The sequence below is a fragment of the Solanum lycopersicum genome, chromosome 10 (genome assembly GCF_036512215.1).
Source record: "Solanum lycopersicum chromosome 10, SLM_r2.1".
Lineage (NCBI taxonomy): Eukaryota > Viridiplantae > Streptophyta > Magnoliopsida > Solanales > Solanaceae > Solanum > Solanum lycopersicum.
The window spans coordinates 59,402,239-59,420,949 of record NC_090809.1 but is presented as its reverse complement, the minus strand read 5'-3'; the positions used below and the strand labels follow the sequence as shown (position 1 = coordinate 59,420,949).

The window sequence follows — 18,711 nt, the reverse complement described above, 5'->3', positions numbered from 1 at the left end:
AACCCAATAGCATGCTCACATAAATGCACAACGATTAGTTAGCTCCCACCAATACACGCACAATATAACTCTGTCCAACAAAATTTAGACGGACCAAGGTTGCTTACCTTAGTCGTTTGGACATGAATTTAATGATATTTGCAAAAAGGTATTTTGGAAATCGAAAAATGTGTTCCACTAGAAAAAATTGTTGCGTGTACAAAAAATTCTTGTTTGAAAAGAGGGTTAGAACTAGCTTTTCAAACTTGAAAACCCTCACCTTCTAGCTAAAGTTCAAAAAAAAAAATCAACTATTAATGTATAACCAAACAAACAATATTTTGAAAGAAAAAAAAGGTATGTCCAAACAGTCTAATAGTTTTTCATTTGCCAAAACATATACCAATTTGATGAAACAATTGATACTTAGCAAAAAAATTTAAAAGCTCAACTAGTAACCTCCCTCAAATTGAGACAAGGGTCAAGAGAAGTATTTAGTCAACAGAGGAGGCTGCTTCCAGTAAAAATACTTTACATAATGTACAGAAATACTATGCGTTAATGAGTACAGTAATCGATCAAGAAAGAAGCCAGAAGACTAATGCTCATGCTTGACACGAGCCTTTAGTATTCCGGGGAGAGGAGGTGAGGTCGGAAGCCTGCCAGATGAGTTTGGGGCAGATGGATTAGGGATATGATGCTGAAACATGTTGGCCATACTGGAACTCGGACCTTCACCTCCATCAGCAGATACATTCTGTGGGACAGAACCGTCATTTGATCTTCCGCAAAAATTCATTGCTTTGAGGATATAATTATCGTCATGCAGCTCAAACGGAGTGCTGGAATTGTAAAACCACACTTGAATGAGTTAATGAATATTAAAAGTATGTATGACTTGTATATATAGGACTCAGCCGAGTCATTCACACTTTCATTGAACCAAAAAGAGTATAGACGCTCCAAGGCCCTAACCTGTTGAAGTCGAAATGCACCAGCTGCATATCTTCTGATATTTCCACTTCGACTGTAGCATGAGGACGAGTCTAACGTACCACAAGAAACATAAGGGGCATTATAACAATGAAATGCTACGACATCAGCATTATAACATTTCTTTCTATTCAATTCTGTTGCTGAAATTTACAAATGCATGCAAATTATAAAATGCAGCAGGAAATTGATGGAAAAGCAATGATGCACTCCAAGTCACAACATATGATTCTCCTTATGCGCAACGACGACAATAATAACACCATATCCAGTGTAATGCCAACCACAAGTGGAGTCTGGGGAGGGTAGTGCGTACACAAACCTTATCCCTACGTTGAGAGCTAGAGAGGTTGTTTCCGATAGACCCTTGGCTCTAGAAAAAACAGAAAGCAGATGGGGCTTAAACCAAAATATGCAAAGAGGAAAAGTAAAATGTCATAGACAGATGCCTCCTTCTGTATTAGATTCAAAAGTAGAACCCCCCATAACCCCTGCTTAGGGCATCTCCAACGCTATCCTCTATTTCACTCTTTAAATATAAAGTTCTCTATTTTTTCATACAATAAACTCCAACCCAATTCTCTATTTTACTCTCTAAAAAAAAATCTTTTTCTCTTTCCTCAATATTATATTATTATATCTATTTCATTCTTATTTTCTTATTTCATAATATAAATCATTTCTTCTTTTTGAAAATAATCACTCTATAATCTTTATGTAATACAAAAATTTATTTTTTTTCAAAATTTTCATTTAATACAAAATTATATTTTATTCTAAATAACATAAATTGCAATAAATATTATATTATACATATTAACGAACAATTCAAATAAAAGTGAAATCATTGATGAAATGTAATTGCATCATATATATTGTATTATCATAAAATTATTTTAAATCTTACATAGATACTCAACTTTCAAGACTATTACGTTACTCTCATGAATGTTCTATTAACGTATTATGAAGTTCAAAATGAGCATTTTTTGTCCTTATTTTTTATTTGTAGCTAAAAATTGTATAAATTAACAATTTCATCTTGTATCCAATTATTTCCTGTACTAATTTACTTCCCATATTCCATTTTGAACTATTGAATCAAATACTTTCATGCTATATAAAAAATGTAGTTTAATAATTTATCATTATAATATTAAAAGTAGATTGTTTGAATTATCATGTAATTTTGTGCATACTTCATAATGAAAAATAATTATAATCTAAATTACATATTTAAAATGACCAAAAAAATTAAAAATCAATAATATGTTTTAGATGTTATATTACTTAGAAAAGAATTACAAATATTAGAGACTTAATTAATAACCTTATATAATATAAATAATATTAAAATAACTTTAAGTTACACATTTAAAGTGACAATTTTTTAAAAAAAATAATTAATTTTGGCGGATGTAGTAACTTATTAGATGTTATATTGCATTAGAAAATAATTACAAATGATAAAGATTAAATTAGTAATATAATAGAAATAATATTATAATAATCAAAAAGTAAAATAGAGAAATAGAGAGAGAACTACTATTCACCTTTCTATAAATAGAAATTAGAGAGTTTTTTAGAGAGTGGTTGGAGACCCAATTCTCTATTTTACTCTCCAAATATAGATAATGGAGAGTAAAATAGAGATGGGTTGGAGATGGTCTTAGGTTGTCCTACTACTTCTGCAGATTATTACTAGAAGCCAAGTGTAGACGAGGCATGCAGATATGGAAGAAAAGAAACTAATAGAATAGATTATGAACATAATTAAATTTAACTTAACCACAAGAGTTTTTTCTTTCAGAAATATTGATCACTGTAAACTCAATGTTTAAGAATATATACAGAAGCTCATCTTCCTTCAAAGCTACAATGAAAATCGTCTAGATAGGTGTTCTATGCTTTTAGATACCAAAAAGCTCTACTCACCTAAGAATAGCACTACTCTTGCATCTTATCTTGAAGTTTTACTGATACTAAAAATTCCAATACTACCAAAAACAAAAAAACACTATTCAGGTACAAATTGAAAAGTTCACATGTTATAACTCACCCATTTTCATTAACTAACTCAATCTTAAGTAGGTCTTGGGACAATATTTCGTTGAACAAGACCACCGAGTGTAATCTCACAAGTGGAATCTATGGAGGTCGTGTGTACACAGCCTTACCCCTATCTTTGAAGGTAGAGAGGTTGTTTCAAATAGACACTGGTTCAAGCTCAAGTGAAGCATAAAGAATCAGTATGAGAAGGAAAACAGCAATCAAAAAGCCATGTGGAAAATAATGGACCAGTAGCAACAACATATAAACCATAACTAGAAAAAAGGAAACAACAGGTAAGTATAAAATAGAAGACTAAGATATTAGGAAAATAATAATATTAATAAGGAAAATAAGGCAACGCTCAATTACCTACGAACCTTCTAGCCTAATCCTCGACCTCCATATCATCCTATCTAGGGCCATGTCCTCGCTAAGTTGCAATTGTGTCACTTCTTCAGCATAATTCTACCTCTACCCCCCACACACCCCGTAGCCAACCTTTCACACCTCATTGCAGGGCAATAAGTTGATAAAAAAAAGGTATTGTGAAGATGATTTTGAAAAATAATATTTTACATATTCTCTTCTGTACAAATACATCTTGTGAAAATAATTACAAATAGAGAAAACCTCTCCTCTTTTCTCCTCTTTCAGAGACCAGAGGTATCCTATATCTGTCTTCTCATTCTTATATAGAAGTGATCCTTCTGATTTTATTATTAGAAAGAAGCCTATGCTCAAATGTAGGCGAAAAGCAATAAGCTTTTGTTAATATCAAATTTATACGGCCTAAGATAGGTCAAAATTCACTTGAGCTCAAGTACAGCTAAGACAAGTTGAGGAAAGCATGTTGCCCCGAGCTTACTTGCCTTGCTTGTAGATTAAACTAATTCCAACAAAAGAAATCATGAGATGACATATTAAAGAATGTAATGATTTATATCAGATAGTTACTAATTTGCTAAACAATACAAATAACAATAGATGATTGTTGAGCATTTACCTGCACTAAAATAAACGGTAAAGCCACACCACCACTAGGAGCATTGCCTGAGCCATACAACTGATCATTGCGTTTTATGAGGTTTTGAAGCCCTACATACTATTTTAAAAGGAAAACAGTTTAGTAAAAAGAATAAGGATTACAGGACCAAGATATCATGCATCAGCATTGCGAAAGACTACCAAACTTATTTCTAAGATTGAACTAAAGATAGTGTTTAGAGAGAATTTATACTTGATCTTCAAGTTCTTCTAAATAAGCTGCTTTCTTTTCAATCCTATTTCTCAAGTTAAGACGCTCAGTCTGCAGTTACAACATGAGATTAGATTAAACATAGATCAACTGATGTGTGCCAAAAGTGATGGCTCATTGAATGCAACAAAAAAGAGGAAGAAGAAAGTTAGAGAAATCAAACCTTTAGCTCCTCAATATCATTTGCATCAGTGCGTGGTAATCCCTTCCACTGTATTTCCTTTTTATCTTTAGAAATGATATCCATAGCCATAAGTACGTTCAGAGCATCGTAGACTCGTCGTCTGATGTTCTTCTCATCATATTGTTTCTGTCATAATAAAGGTTCAAACTAATATTATTGTTGAAAACGAACAAATTAAAAATTTATGAACCGCGAGGATGGAGAAAAACCTGATCTGAGCCTGCAACACTATTGGTAGCATCAGAAAACTCAGCTACAAGTTCATCTGCAACCTGAGCAAGACATTAACTTCTGAGATCAGAAATCCCTTGAAAAGCAAATTGTTCAACACAGGAGAATGTAGCAAGCAGAAATCAGCCGTAGAAAATGCTAGAGTACAGTTAAAAGTGCAAATAAGTCCTTAGAAGCCAACAACAGAAGTACAACTACCCTTGTCAAGTTTCTGGGCGCAGGAGGCAGAGAGGCTGTTTCGGCTATGTTGCTCGGACTCTCTAAAAATTGTGATGGGTGCATTTTGGATTATCCAAAAGTAGTGTATTTTTGAAGAATCCGACACGAGTGTGGCATCAGTTTTGGAGAGTTCGAGAAACATAGGTTTCTGGGAGGCCCTCGACTCAATTACAACAAATTATAGTAGTTGTAAATAAGAAATAACGAAGTGAAGAAAACATGTTGATTAATAAAGAAAGTAGTACAAAGCATTTAGAAAAAGGAACAGTAGCAGCAAAATAATGTGACAACTGAAACACAAAAGACACCAGATGGTAACAGATATCAAAAGTGAGATACTACATGTATAAGGCTAATACTATGACCATCACGGTGCTTCCCGACGGCAGACTCTCACCAAGACAAATCCCACCGAAAAGTGAGACCAAACTCAGCTACCTACAAAACTTCTACTCTCATCCACGACCTCCATGCCCTCCCTATCTAAGATCATGTTCTTCTATGAGCTGAAGTTGCATCTTAACTGTCTAATCACCTCTCCTCAATACTTCTTTGGCCTACCTCCACGTCTCCCACACTATACCCAACTCGTACCTCTTCACTGGGGCATTTGTGCATCTCCTCTTTACATGCCCAAACCATCTCAGTCTCGCTTCCATCATCTTGTCCACCACAAATGTCACTCCTAAAGGTGGTGTGGGGATAACTCTTTGAAAATTACATTACCTAACATCTATAGAATTCCCCGGGCCAAAAATAGATAACAGTTCAATGAGTCTGAAGTTTACAAGCTAAAAACAAGAACCCTGCTCAAAGAGTTTCTTTAACTGATATAATCTGTAAAATTATGTTGGGCATTCATTACAGTGATTTCTTCTCTTTTGAATATTTATTATGAGGCTATATAGAGTGTTGCACTTGCTTAAAGAATTTACAGTTGAAGTATTTCAGCTTTTTGTGTATAAGGATGTCCTTAAGAAAAAAAAACTAGATTAAGCTACAGAAAATTTATGCACCAATTTCTTGAATAATAACTATGACCGTAAATCTATTAATTCAATGAACAGAACAGATATTATACATCTCACTGCTCATGTCATGGACATGATTAATATCAAGACATAACCCGAAGACAGAAACAACCACATTACTAGTTCTGAGGAAGAAAAACCATAAATTATATGCCCTTGTGAGACATTATTTTGATACCCAAAAGCCATTTAGTGAATCATCTCATAATTAATACTCCCTCCGTTTCAATTTGTTTGTCCTATCCTTTTTAGTTTGTTTAAAAAAGAATGCCTCTTTTTTTTTTGTTGCAACCCTTTAATTCCAACTTTCCACATGGCATGTTTGAAACCACAAGTTGAAGGGCATTCTGGTACATTTGACAATCTTTAATTTAAGACCACAAGATTCTAAAGCCGCATTTACTTTCTTAACCTACGTATAAAGTCAAAGCAGGACAAACAAAATAAAAAGGTGGGAGTAACTATTATGTACATCTACCTCTAAAATTCTCTTACCATAGAGAAGGAAAGGCAATTGAAGAATGATTAAAAGTATTAATTAGGAGATCCTATGACACTTGGACCCTTCATAGTCCTTGTAGCGCCAGGGACCACATATAAATAAACTAGGGGTTTTAAAGAATTTATAAGCTGCCAATAAGGGAAACAATCATCCACCTAATTATTCACAACTTAGTAGACTTCTCAACGACTAAGACTCTGCTCCTTGCTTCCCTTCCAAAATGTAGTACAAGTTACTATCAATTCTTTTGTACAGTTAAAAAGAATTACAAGGTTAGCGTCTCCATCTGTAGTTCTAGCAGAATGAAATGCCCTACCTTAAGAAAAGTGAAGTGCCAAACAGCAAACAAGAGAAAGTGTCACAATGTTTTAAGGGTTAAAAAACACAGGACCGTGGACCCTCCAAATTACCCTAAATATATCCACTGAAGGAAAAAAAAACTTGAGATACAGTACTTCCAACTAACATGACGCATTTTTAGTTGAGAGGTTCAATAGAATGGGAGCTTTTGATACCATAAATTCATCCAAAAGGTCAAAATGTGTACACCAATGTGTTCGTATAAGATGGGGAAAATGGAATCAACTCTAAGTTTGATTATCATGCTGATAGTGTGATATTACACAAGTAAAAAAAAAAATACAATAGCATGACAAAAGTTAGAAAGAATGGACGGGTCAAATAGAAAAGGTTATCTCAAAACAGATATAGAAGTTAGCATATTCCTTTGTAGTTTGCTTACCAGGTGCTGCCAGAACAAGATACTAAACATCAAAGTCATCAAAATAAGAAATCATCATCATATATCAGAGTCATCATAATAATAAAATTCGATGTGGGACACCCGCAGATACATTGTGCGGACGAGAAAGGGTTTCGAATATATAATATGAATTGGAACACTAAAAAGGCCCCAACTATTAAACTGAATTCACTGAATCATAGGATTGATTTGTGAAATAAAGTACAGATAAAGGGAACAGCAGAAATTTTAAAATCACCTAATGTTTATAACATTATGAGTTTTCTCAAGCGTCCTTACCTCATTATACGTAGTTCTTCCTTTGCTTTCCACTTTCTCACAAACTGTAGAAAGAAAACAATAGCTTAGTAATTAGTAGGAAGCTGTGATACCAGAGCTCAAATAAATAAAGATACTAGCAAGTTGTAACACACAAGAAATAAATGATAATGTGAAATAAAAGCAACCCTCACTGCAAAATTTAAGACGTTTCTCCAATGTAATACCCAAAAGAAGATGAAAACTGATTAAAAGAAAAAACCTTTCATGCTAAACTGTCTGAGTCCTCTACCACTCTTATCCCCTCCAGTAGCACGCTGAGCTCTTTTCTTTTTCCTGTTACTAACAAGAAGTTAAGGTAAGTTTATGTAAGGAAACATTACTGTAAGAGAAACTATTGACGTGCACTTTTAACGACTCAATTGTGAGTTCCATGTTAAACCGCATAATAACATTGTAATCTAGCAAATCATCAAATGTGAAGAAAAGTGTAACATCTCAGCGTATGATGTCTAAACCACAACAATGGACACTTATTATTCCAAGACAATATTAAAGGGTCATGTTTTCCCAAACTTAGTAAGACCATCACCTTACATGGTCGCAGATCAAATTGCTACGAAGTAGAAAAGACAAGATGTGTCACTATAGAACTGAATTCCTATAAGCTTTTTGCACTTACTTCTTCTGACATATTTCCCGTAATGTTCAAGCATTATCAATTTACGCGTGTCCTTGTTATCCATTAGTCCACTCTTTAAGCCACGTCTATGAGTCTTAAACTCAAGATAACTAGCTAATCCAAGTCCGATTATCTCACGGTTTAGCAGTTCACCGTAATTCCTCTAGACTAGCATTTCATTTAATTATCGGATAGACTAGTAAAAACAACAAAATCCTAAGCTAATCCATTATATAAAGTCTGCAGGCAACTTATTATCCATACATATTCTTAAAATTTAGCTTCAAATTTTCATTATACACACATATACATCCTGAATCAACTTCTACACTGAATAGAGTTCCCATCTTCAAAAAGTTCAAGCAATAAAGATACCATTTTTATCTTCATTGAAAACCAAACAGATACCATTAAAACAACAAAGGACTCACCCAGCTGTCCCTTGAGATCCTGCATCATCAGCATGAATGTCAAGATTGTTTAGCCTAAGAAAAGTGTTGTCACTGGCAGGGGTAGCCATGGCGGCTTCACTTCTGCTCGATGGAGACCCAATACTGCTACTAGTAGAAACCGATTGACCAGAAACAGTAGTTCCCCATGACCTTGTACCCCCACCCCCTCTACCATTACCCCCTCTTGAAACCTCTGAAGAATTCTTTCCCCCATCCTCCAAATTATTCAACATTGCCAATAAATGGCCAATCTACACTCGACCCAGATGAAATTTGCTTGAACTACTAACAATTAAAGCAAAAATTCAATAAATTTAGAAGAAAAAGTTGAATCTTCATAACCCAAATGATAAACCTGACATAGAGAATTCTGGGTTTTCCAAACAGATGAAAATTAACAATTTTGACAGATACCCAGATGACAATCAAGCTAAAAAAACAATTTTTGAGGTTTTCATGAATGGATTTTTAATTTTTTTTGAGTTTTAGCAGGATTCTTGATCATTCAAAGGCGGCAGGGAGAATAGTTTGTTTCGAGCTTGAGGAAGGAGGGAACTAATTCCAGGTCTTCTCAAGAATTTATTAATTCTTTTTCCATTTAAAGTTTTGGCCTTTTTTTTTTCTCTTCTATAAGTACTTCTAAATAAAAAAAGATTCTCACTTTTTTTTAACTAAAAAATTGAGACACTTATTATTTGAAAATATTTTTGGCGAATGTTTTATTTGAATCTAGAATCTTTCGAAAATAATTTTGCCATTTTCACGAGGTAAAAATAAATATTACATAATATACTCTATCATTATCTAATTTCATATGTAAAAATACATAGGATAGGTGATAGATAATGATGTTGTTGTTATTGGTAAATACTTTTTTATATATTAGAAAAGACATGATTTTTGCATGATAATTTTCTACTCTTATTTAAGCAATGGTTGATTTATCGATATCAGTTACATTGTGTGTTTTTTAATAATGTATTTATATTTTTTACCTGTGCACTCCATGTTATTCAGCGGCTTGTGAGAAACAACACGTTGGCTTTTTTATTTTATTGTACTTTTGAATAAACGCTTCTTTCGTTTCCACATGTACTTAGAAGTGTTTTTGTGTTGTTATTGAAGTGTTCTAGTAAATTCAAACTATATATTTAAAAAGTCATGATTTTGACGTGACTATTTTTTTAAAAATGGTTGATTTAGATGTCATTTAAATTGCGTGTCTTTTGAAAGCTTACTTGATCTTAACGTGTCCATTGCATATCGTCTATCGTTTGTGAGAGACAACGCATTGGCTTTTTAATTTATTTATTTTATGAGAAAGTGTTTTTTCAGTCTATACAAGAATTTCACTGTGTTTTTTGTATTATTTTAGTGTCTAGTATTTATTTATGTGATTTAAAATGTATATTAGAAAGGTCATGATTTCGATGTGGTTTTGTCGTTTAAGAAACAACTGGTTTATCGATGTCATTTATATTATGTGTTGTCTTAATAGCTTGTTTATATCTTGACGTGTATCTTGCATGTTATCCATCGTTTGTGAAAGATAATGCATTAAGCTTTTTATTTTTTTTATTTGTATTTTTGTGGATACGTTTCTTCATATTCTACAGACATTCAAAAAAAATACATATCAAGGGGTGTTAATACTTTCCATGTAATTTCACTATATATTAGAAAAATCATGATTTCGACTTGACGAATTTTCTTTCATTTAAGAATGGATTGACTTATCAATATCATTTATGTTACATATCATTTAATAGTTTAATTATATCTCAATATGTCTATTACATGTCATCAATTATTTTTTGAGAGATAACACATTGATTTATTTTTTCTTTATTTGTACATTTGATTAAGTGTTTTCTATACATATTTTCAGAAGTGTTTTCACTTTTGATGTATTTTAAACTGTATATTAGAAAAGATATCATTCTAATCTAATTGTTTTTTGTGTAGTTAAGTAGTGATTGATTTATCGATTTCATTTACATTAGTGTATTTTAATATTTTCTCTGTCCTTAATTACTAGTTCACTTTTGATTTGACACAACTATTAAGAAAACAATTATTGATTTATTGAGTTTATCATTTTATCCCTATTAATTATAAAGTGAATAAAATAAATTAAATTTTTTTTAATAATATATTTTGCTTTTTTCTAATATTGAGGACATAATAACTAAACTTTTTGTGTCCTTTCTTAATTTATCAAAATTGAAAAATAATTAGAAACAAATATAAAAGAAAAAAATACACAAATAATTAAAAACAGAGGAAACAATTATTAGTTACTTATACTTTGGTGCATAATCATCTTAATCGTTTTATGAGAGACAACACATTAACTTTTCTTCATTTGTTTTTATTTTTGGAGAAACATTTTATTTTTACGAAATTTCATCATTAAAACATGAATCTACGCTCATTTAGAAGGAAGCCCAAGTTTTAATTAACATCGGCCAAATTTTAGAAATTAAGATTAGGCCCAAGTCTACACCACCACTTGCCTGCAAATTTCTTCGGCAAACTGATCTCCACTGAAATTGAGTTATGAGTTTCGTTAATATCTTATTAAGTGTTAGAGTTAATTGTCCTTTATTTACGTAGATTTGAATTATTAGTTAATGGGAGCTGATTTAAGATTAAATTTGTAATATTCTATAATTTAAATTAACGGACAAAAGTCATTAGTTATTTTTTGAGAAAAAATTGTATAAGTATTATTAATTAAGCAATATAATTAAGTATTATTAAATTTATTTAATAAAACTTTAATTCTTTGGTGCACTGAATTCAGAATTGAAGTTTCGAAAATAAAAAATTGACACAAAATTAAAAAACCAAAAAATTGATATTGAAGAAACAAAATAATTCGATTTTTCGATATTTATGCTCAACCCATGATGGTGACAAAATTTGAGATTTTGTAGTTGTAATACCCTAATTATGTCCACAAACCCCCCATTTCAATTTCTCACAAAACCACCGCACCTCAGCCTCTCCCCGCCCCCACCTCCACCTCGCCTCCGACCACCGCTCCACCAGCAAACGCCATCAAGCAACCTAGCCCAGCCGCTGCTTTTCCTCCGCTCTTCCCCTTGCCACCTTCACTGTCCAGCCAGCACCACCAGTGAATCAGAAAAGGCAGTGTCGGATAGTTTCTTACAAATTGATTCGGATATTGTCTTTCCAACATCTCTTCCATCCACTCTTTGTTCGAATTTCTGAAAATATTTCTCTAAGTTGAAAATAATTCTAGCATTAGCTTCTGATTTAGGTATGTTTATGATTACTAATTGTAGGAATTTGCTTCCGTTAATCCTTAGTTCTTTATTATTCTTCGTTGTAGCTTGTTCAGTATTATGCGTGATAGATTGATTTTGTACTTACATGCTCTGTATCGTATTATTTATGAATCGAGTCCCTGTATCCCTGAATCAAGTGATTTTGAATAATATACTTTCCCTCCTTATGTGATCTCATGTGGTTATTGTAGCAATTTGCTTCCTTCCTTTCTTAAGCTTGATTTATGATAGATATGGTGACTTGATACTGCCTCGGTTTAGCAATTGTTTAAGGTAAACTTTGATGTTGGCATGTTAGATTTACAACCAGCTTGAATAATTGTCTCCTTTTCCATTGTTAACTGATTCCTCTCTTAAATTAGACTGGAAAACTGTTGTATTTATGAATGCCGATATCAATTTGCTTTCCTCCTCTTCTGCTTCATTTATGCTCAGTTAATTCATACTCTCTTATTTGTTTTCTCCACGGATATCTTGATGAGTTATCTCTTATGGTAAGTTCGAACTTGAGGAAGTTTTCTTTATTCTGCAATAAATTCCGCGTGAATTTACACACTTTTATAGAGCAGCCCCTTTGTACTTGGTCTTATATTTTGGAAAATCTGATTCGGTTGTCTAAGAAATGGATTTTCTAGATTAGATTGTGAATTATTTTTGCATTTTTCTCTCCTTGATTGATTACTACTTCTATGATATATAAACAACTCCTTTCCTCTCTACTTGGCAGTGGACTGATCACTGGAAAAATACCCTCAAGCTCTCGTTCTCTTCAAAATGAATGAAAAATCTATCGAGCTCTCCTACTCATCTCTACAATAAGTCTGAACACTGAAAGTTCTTTGCCTTTGACTCATTTTTGCCATATCACTGGTTAGTTCTCTTAATAATGCATTCGATTCCTATGTGGTAGTTTTGTATATGTTTAATCTTGCATTAATTGGAAACCTCAAATGCATTAGGCATTCTGTGAAAGCAAACAGGTACACTTTCTCTTCGACTTATACATGCTTCAATTATATAAATATTGTGGTTATGACTAGTTTCATATGTAAAAATATATTGGGGTATGTGATTGATATTGATGTTGTTATCGTGAAATACTTTTCTATATATTAGAAAAGACATGATATTTGCGTGATTGTTTTCTATCATTTAAGAAATGGTTGGTTTATCTATATCAGGTACATTGTGTGTCTTTTAATAATTTACTTGTATCTTCTGCGTGTGCACTGTATGTCTTTCAGCAGTTCATGAGAAACAACACGTTATCTTTTCTTATACTTTCGAAGAAGCGTTTCTTTCGTTTCTACATACTTCCAGAATTGTTTTTGTGTTGTTATTGAAGTGTTTTAGTAAATTCAAACTATATATTAGAAAAGTCATGGTTTTGACATGACTGTTTGTTGTCATTTGAGAAATGGTTGATTTACTGATGTCATTTAAATTGCGTGTCTTTTGAAAGTTTTCTTGATCTTAACGTGTCCATTGCATGTCATCCATCGTTTGTGAGAGACAACTCATTGACTTTTTATTTCTTTGTTTATGAAAAAGTGTTGCTTTAGTCTCTACAAGATTTCCGCAATGCTTACTCTGTAGTTATTATGGTGTCTAATACTTTCTATGTGATTTAAATTGTATATTAGAAAGGCCATGAATTTCAATGTGATTTTGTTTATTGTTTAAGAAATGATTGGTTTACTGATGTCATTTACGTTATGTGTTTTTCAATAGACTGTTTATATCCTAACACATCCATTGCGTATTATCCCTCGTTTTGTGAAAGACAATGCATTAACCTTCTTACTCTCTTCATTTGTATTTTTGAAGAAACATTTCTTCAGTTTCTACGGGCATTCATAAAAATACATTTTTGTGATGTTATTGAGGAGTGTTAATACTTTCTATGTAATTTAACTATATATTAGAAAAATCATGATTTCGACCTGACTATTTTTTTTTTCATTTAAGAAATGATTGACTTATCAATCATGTCTTTTAATAGTTTACTTATATCTCAATGTGTCTATTACATGTCAACGACTATTTTTTGAGAGACAACACATTAATTTTTTTTTTATTTGTACTTTTGACTAGTGTTTTTCAGTTTCTACATGCTTTAAGAAGGTGTTTCTTTATGTATATTATTGGAGTGTTCTAATACTTTTTGTGTATTTTAAAATGTATTTTAGAAAAGATATAATTTCAACCGGGTTGTTTTCTGCTATTTAAGAAGTGATTGATTTATCGATTTCATTTACACTATGTGTCTTTTAATAGTTATTAGTTATTTATAATTACATGTGTTTAGTGCATATCATCTTAATCGTTTTATGAGAGACAACACATAATTTTTTTCTTTTTGAAATTTCATAAGTGTTTTTATAATTGTTATTGAAGTGTTCTAGTATTTTCTAAGTAATTTAAATATATGGACTTTACCTAAAATTTTGATAATCTCATCACTTAAATATGTATATACACTTCTCATATTCCAAAATCCAAATTTTATTTCCAAGTCGACACCATTTACCACTTTCTCTCTCAGGCGATTCTCCGGCAAAATTGAGTTTTGAGTTCCGTTAGTCTCTTATTAATTGTTAGAGTTAATTATCTTTTGTTTATCTAGATTTGGATTATTAGTTAGTGGGAGCTGACTTAAGATTAAATTTGAGTTTTTGTAGCGTAACTATTTTTGCTAATAGAAATTAGAATTCAGAGCAGTTGGGTTAGCTACTTTTGCTAATAGAAACATAATCCTTGATATGAAAAAAAAATAGATTGATGAATTTTTTCTCCCTTAACCCTAAGCCTCTTTTTTCTTCCTTGCTTTTTTAGTTCAAAAATTATATAACTATATCAATTAAATGTATATGTGAAAATATATTGGAGAAAACATGATACTTATGTGGAGGCAATATCAAAATCACCCCAATATATACTTATGTGCACTCTATTCATATGAGAGGATAAAAGACGGTCCTTCCCCTTTCATATCCACTTTGTAACGGAATTCAAAAGCGGTAAACATGAAATTGTATATAACAAAGCCACAATAAATAAATAGTTTTTTATCTTCAATTATACATATACAAACACTAATTTCATCAAAAATAAAACTGACCTATACATATATAAATATACAAATACAAACCACCTTTGAAGAAATTTGTTTATAAAATGTATACGAAAATAATTCATTTATACAATCACCAATTCCACATAACTACCATCATCAGTGAATTGAATCAATCAATAAATATTTTTACAATGACAAATAGAAATCAATTTACACATTTACGTAAGAAAAGAAAGTCATATCTGGTATGAAAGTCTAAAGAGATATTGTTGCATGAAGTAAGAGATTGTTTACCTTTTTCCAATCAAAATTATCATCATTATCTTTTTAAAAGTTTAAATTTTCATTTGGTATAAAAATAAAAGCGAATTATACAAATACATTTTCCTATAACCATTAAAACTATAGCTACAATATGTAAATATGTAAACTATAGCTAAAAGCCTAATTAAGTTTATTCTTATGGATATATGCAAAAGTTTCTCTAGTTTTAATCCAATAGGTGGACGAGGGGAAATTTTAAACCTTTTCAAATAGTCCAGAGATATTTTTGGCCCTTTTCCGTTTTAAAAAAATAACTTGTGACTTATTTGCCCTTTAACTTAAATTATAGGATATTACAAATTTAATCTTAAATCAACTCCCATTAACTAATAATACAAATCTAGATAAATAAAGGATAATTAACTCTAACAATTAATAAGATATTAACAGAACTCACAACTTAATTTCAGCGGAGATCAGTTTTCCGGAGAAATTCGCAGGCAAGTGGTAAATGGTGTAGACTTGGGCCTAATCTTAATTTATAAAATTGGGCCGATGTTTATTAGAACTTGGGCCTCCTTCTGAATGGGCCTAGATTCATTTTTTAATGATGAAATTTCGTAAAAATTAAATATATGGACTTTACCTAAAATTTTGATAATCTCATCACTTAAATATGTATGGATACTTCTCATATTCCAAAATCCAAATTTTATTTCCAAGTCTACACCATTTACCACTTGCCTGCGAATTTCTCCGTCTATTTATCGGAAAACTGATCTCCGCCTCTCTCAGGCGACTCTCCGGCAAAATTGAGTTGTGAGTTCCGTTAATCTCTTATTAATTGTTAGAGTTAATTATCTTTTGTTTATCTAGATTTCAATTATTAGTTGATGGGAGCTGATTTAAGATTAAATTTGAGTTTTTGTAGTTTTTGTAGTGTAACTATTTTTGCTAATAGAAATTAGAATTCAGAGCAGTTGGGTTAGCTACTTTTGCTAATAGAAACATAATCCTTGATATGGAATAAAAAGAGGGAATTTTTACTTCTAATAATTGCAAAAAAACATCATTTTAGCTCATACACATGATTTGGAGCGGCGGATTACAGTAGAAGTTTAGTGGATAGTTGAGTGGTGTCTTGCTTTCCTGCAGGTTAGTCTTGATGGTAGTTTGATGCATGTACCTGTTGTCCTTTGATTTATGTTCCTAAAGATTGTGTTTTGGTTATCTTATTAATTTGTTTTAGGTACTGTTTCATTTTATTGTATCCTATGAAATGCTTCCTGTAGTACTTATTATATCTCTTTTCTTATATATGCTCTTTGATATGTATGTTCTTTGATATGTGTTTCGTGAGCTGGGGGTGAGGGGTGGCCGGGTGGGGGTCTTTCGAAAACAGCCTATCTTCCTCTTTCGAGGTAGGATAAAGTCTGGATACACTCTACCCTCCCCCCTCCCCCCTCCCCAGACTCCACCATGTGGAACTACACTGGGTATGTTGTTGATGATGATAACTGCTTATTTTGGAAAAAAGGGTTTCATGCTATCACCTATAGGATACAATCAACCTACATTGCATGGATTTGTTTGTGACCATGTACTGAATAGAGGTGTGTGCTAGTAGTTATTACTGAATGAGATTTGGATAGCTTCACTTTTCGGACTTGAGTTTCAGTTTTGTATACTGAATGTGGTCTTGTGTCTTGCAGAGTTCAAAATCATCATTTATCCGCAATGCCTCACAGAGCTCGGCCTATGGCAGGTCTCCTGCTGTTTACTGGACTTAACGTTGTTCTGGTCTCAACTATAACTCCTGTCTATGACTTCGTATGCTTCCATCCATATTGGGAAAGAAGAGTAAGGCTAGTTATCATCATATCCTCAATCAAACTGAAATCTATTCTTTGTTTCAGCAATCATAGGCTTGTATTAGTGCTTTTCCATTTCTTCCTTGTTTATAATTATCTGGCAAGTTGTTTTCCATGATGAGACATTTATTGGAATATAAAGGTTTTTGCTATTTATATCACTTTCTTCATAGAAGTTGAACTTTTTTGCCGCCTTCACATAAATCATAAATTTATCTTCGATGTGTTCAAAGCTGCTGCAGCTTTAGTGCAGCAATTGATTATGTTACTGATCCAGAGAAAAGTTGCTTTTAGCAAAAGAACACCTTTGAGTTTGAGTAGGTGTTTTCTTGAAGATTGATAATGCTCTAAGTTCAGTGTATTACTTTTGTCTTTGTCCTCTTTCACCCATATTACTGATAACTTATTTTCTAAATTATTTCAGAGAGAGCATCGGCGTCAGGAACGTGAAGCAGCTTTGAGAAGTTCAACATCTGCTCAAGTCTGATATCAAGGTTGGAGATTCTGTATAGCAGATTATCTTAATTTAACTTGGTCATGATACATTCAGAGAAAGGTATTTAACAAAATAAGTTGAAGCCCTTCACGCGCTACTGGTCTATATTCTGCACACAAGTTTTTGTTGTTCCCCTGTACACATGGAGGAGTTCCAATTTCAAATTTAGCTGGCTTACACTTGAAAAAGCAGAGAAAGATGAAGACATACACAGCTTACTCGCGGTACTTGTTCTCTTTGAAAAAGAATTGTGATAGAAACTCTTGTTTTAGTTTTGTTTTCTGAGGTAACTGTTGTGTTCCATCTTTATTGGTGAGTGTTTGGCTGTCTGAATCTGGAAGTTTGAGAACTGAAAGATCTTGGGTGGTTCAACGTTTCAAAGAGAAAGCTTACTTGAGGGAAGAAACGAAATAGAATATTGAGAGACTAAAACCCTAAATCCGTATCTCATTTTGATTCTCTTTGTTCCATTTTACCTGTAATATTTTTACTATCTAAAACACAATAATGTATGGTTTATCTTAAATCATAAATTCCTAAAGTTTTTTTTTGAAAAAAAATCGTGCTCAATTAAACAAGTCGTGCTAAATTATTTAATTTAGATACTCAAACTAAGTTTTATTTCAATTGAACACTTTACCTAGTTTTATTAGATACTTCCGATTTCAAATTTAAGTTTCTTTTGATGTGTATTTATTCGTCTATTATGTAGTTAAGTCTATATAAAATATATTATCCACACTAATGGTTATGTATATGTCTCAATAAGTCATCGAACCCTAGAAGTTTAGATGGTTAAATTTGGTTCCCTTATTTTGCCCTATATTATCTTTTGTTTCTTTAGTGGGATACCAATTCTACATGCCACAAAGTTACCATCAAACTTCGAATCTCAAAAAAAATGGTGTTTAATGTTTGATATTGTAATCAATTATCATTTGGAGAGCATCAAAAATTCATGGATATTGTTGTTATCGTATGAAGAACATAAAAAATTTAGAACAATATCTGTTCAAAATAGTGTAATTTTTGACGAAATTAAAGAAAATTCAGATGAATCCCTCAATTTTTAACAAAAATATGTCTCAA

General features: G+C 32.0%; 2 protein-coding genes across 4 annotated transcripts; one reads left to right on the top strand and one right to left on the bottom strand.

Moving 5' to 3' along the window:
* Positions 1-337: 337 nt before the first annotated feature.
* On the bottom strand, positions 338-9,557 carry DP1 (transcription factor-like protein DPB). 2 transcript variants are annotated; one of them, NM_001306185.1, is made up of 9 exons: positions 8,581-9,189; positions 7,730-7,809; positions 7,489-7,532; positions 4,673-4,735; positions 4,443-4,589; positions 4,262-4,330; positions 4,028-4,126; positions 955-1,025; positions 338-821 (listed from the first exon to the last, which is right to left on the bottom strand). In NM_001306185.1, exons 1-9 carry the CDS (start codon positions 8,832-8,834, stop codon positions 578-580), a joined length of 1,071 nt encoding a protein of 356 aa, NP_001293114.1. In that variant the 5' UTR covers positions 8,835-9,189; the 3' UTR covers positions 338-577. The 2 variants fall into 2 exon arrangements, with proteins under 2 accessions (NP_001293114.1, XP_004249135.1); XM_004249087.5 differs by having other exon boundaries at positions 340-821; positions 7,730-7,803; positions 8,581-9,557.
* A 1,968-nt stretch (positions 9,558-11,525) lies between these two features.
* Positions 11,526-18,017, top strand: LOC101267461 (uncharacterized). Of its 2 annotated transcripts, XM_019216178.3 has the most exons (5): positions 11,526-11,887; positions 12,643-12,785; positions 16,793-16,868; positions 16,968-17,115; positions 17,551-18,017. In XM_019216178.3, the coding sequence occupies exons 4-5, from the start codon at positions 16,993-16,995 to the stop codon at positions 17,611-17,613; spliced, it is 186 nt and encodes a 61-aa protein (XP_019071723.1). In that variant the 5' UTR covers positions 11,526-11,887; positions 12,643-12,785; positions 16,793-16,868; positions 16,968-16,992; the 3' UTR covers positions 17,614-18,017. The 2 variants fall into 2 exon arrangements, with proteins under 2 accessions (XP_019071723.1, XP_010327751.1); XM_010329449.4 differs by lacking the exon at positions 16,793-16,868.
* The last annotated feature ends 694 nt before the right edge of the window (positions 18,018-18,711 follow it).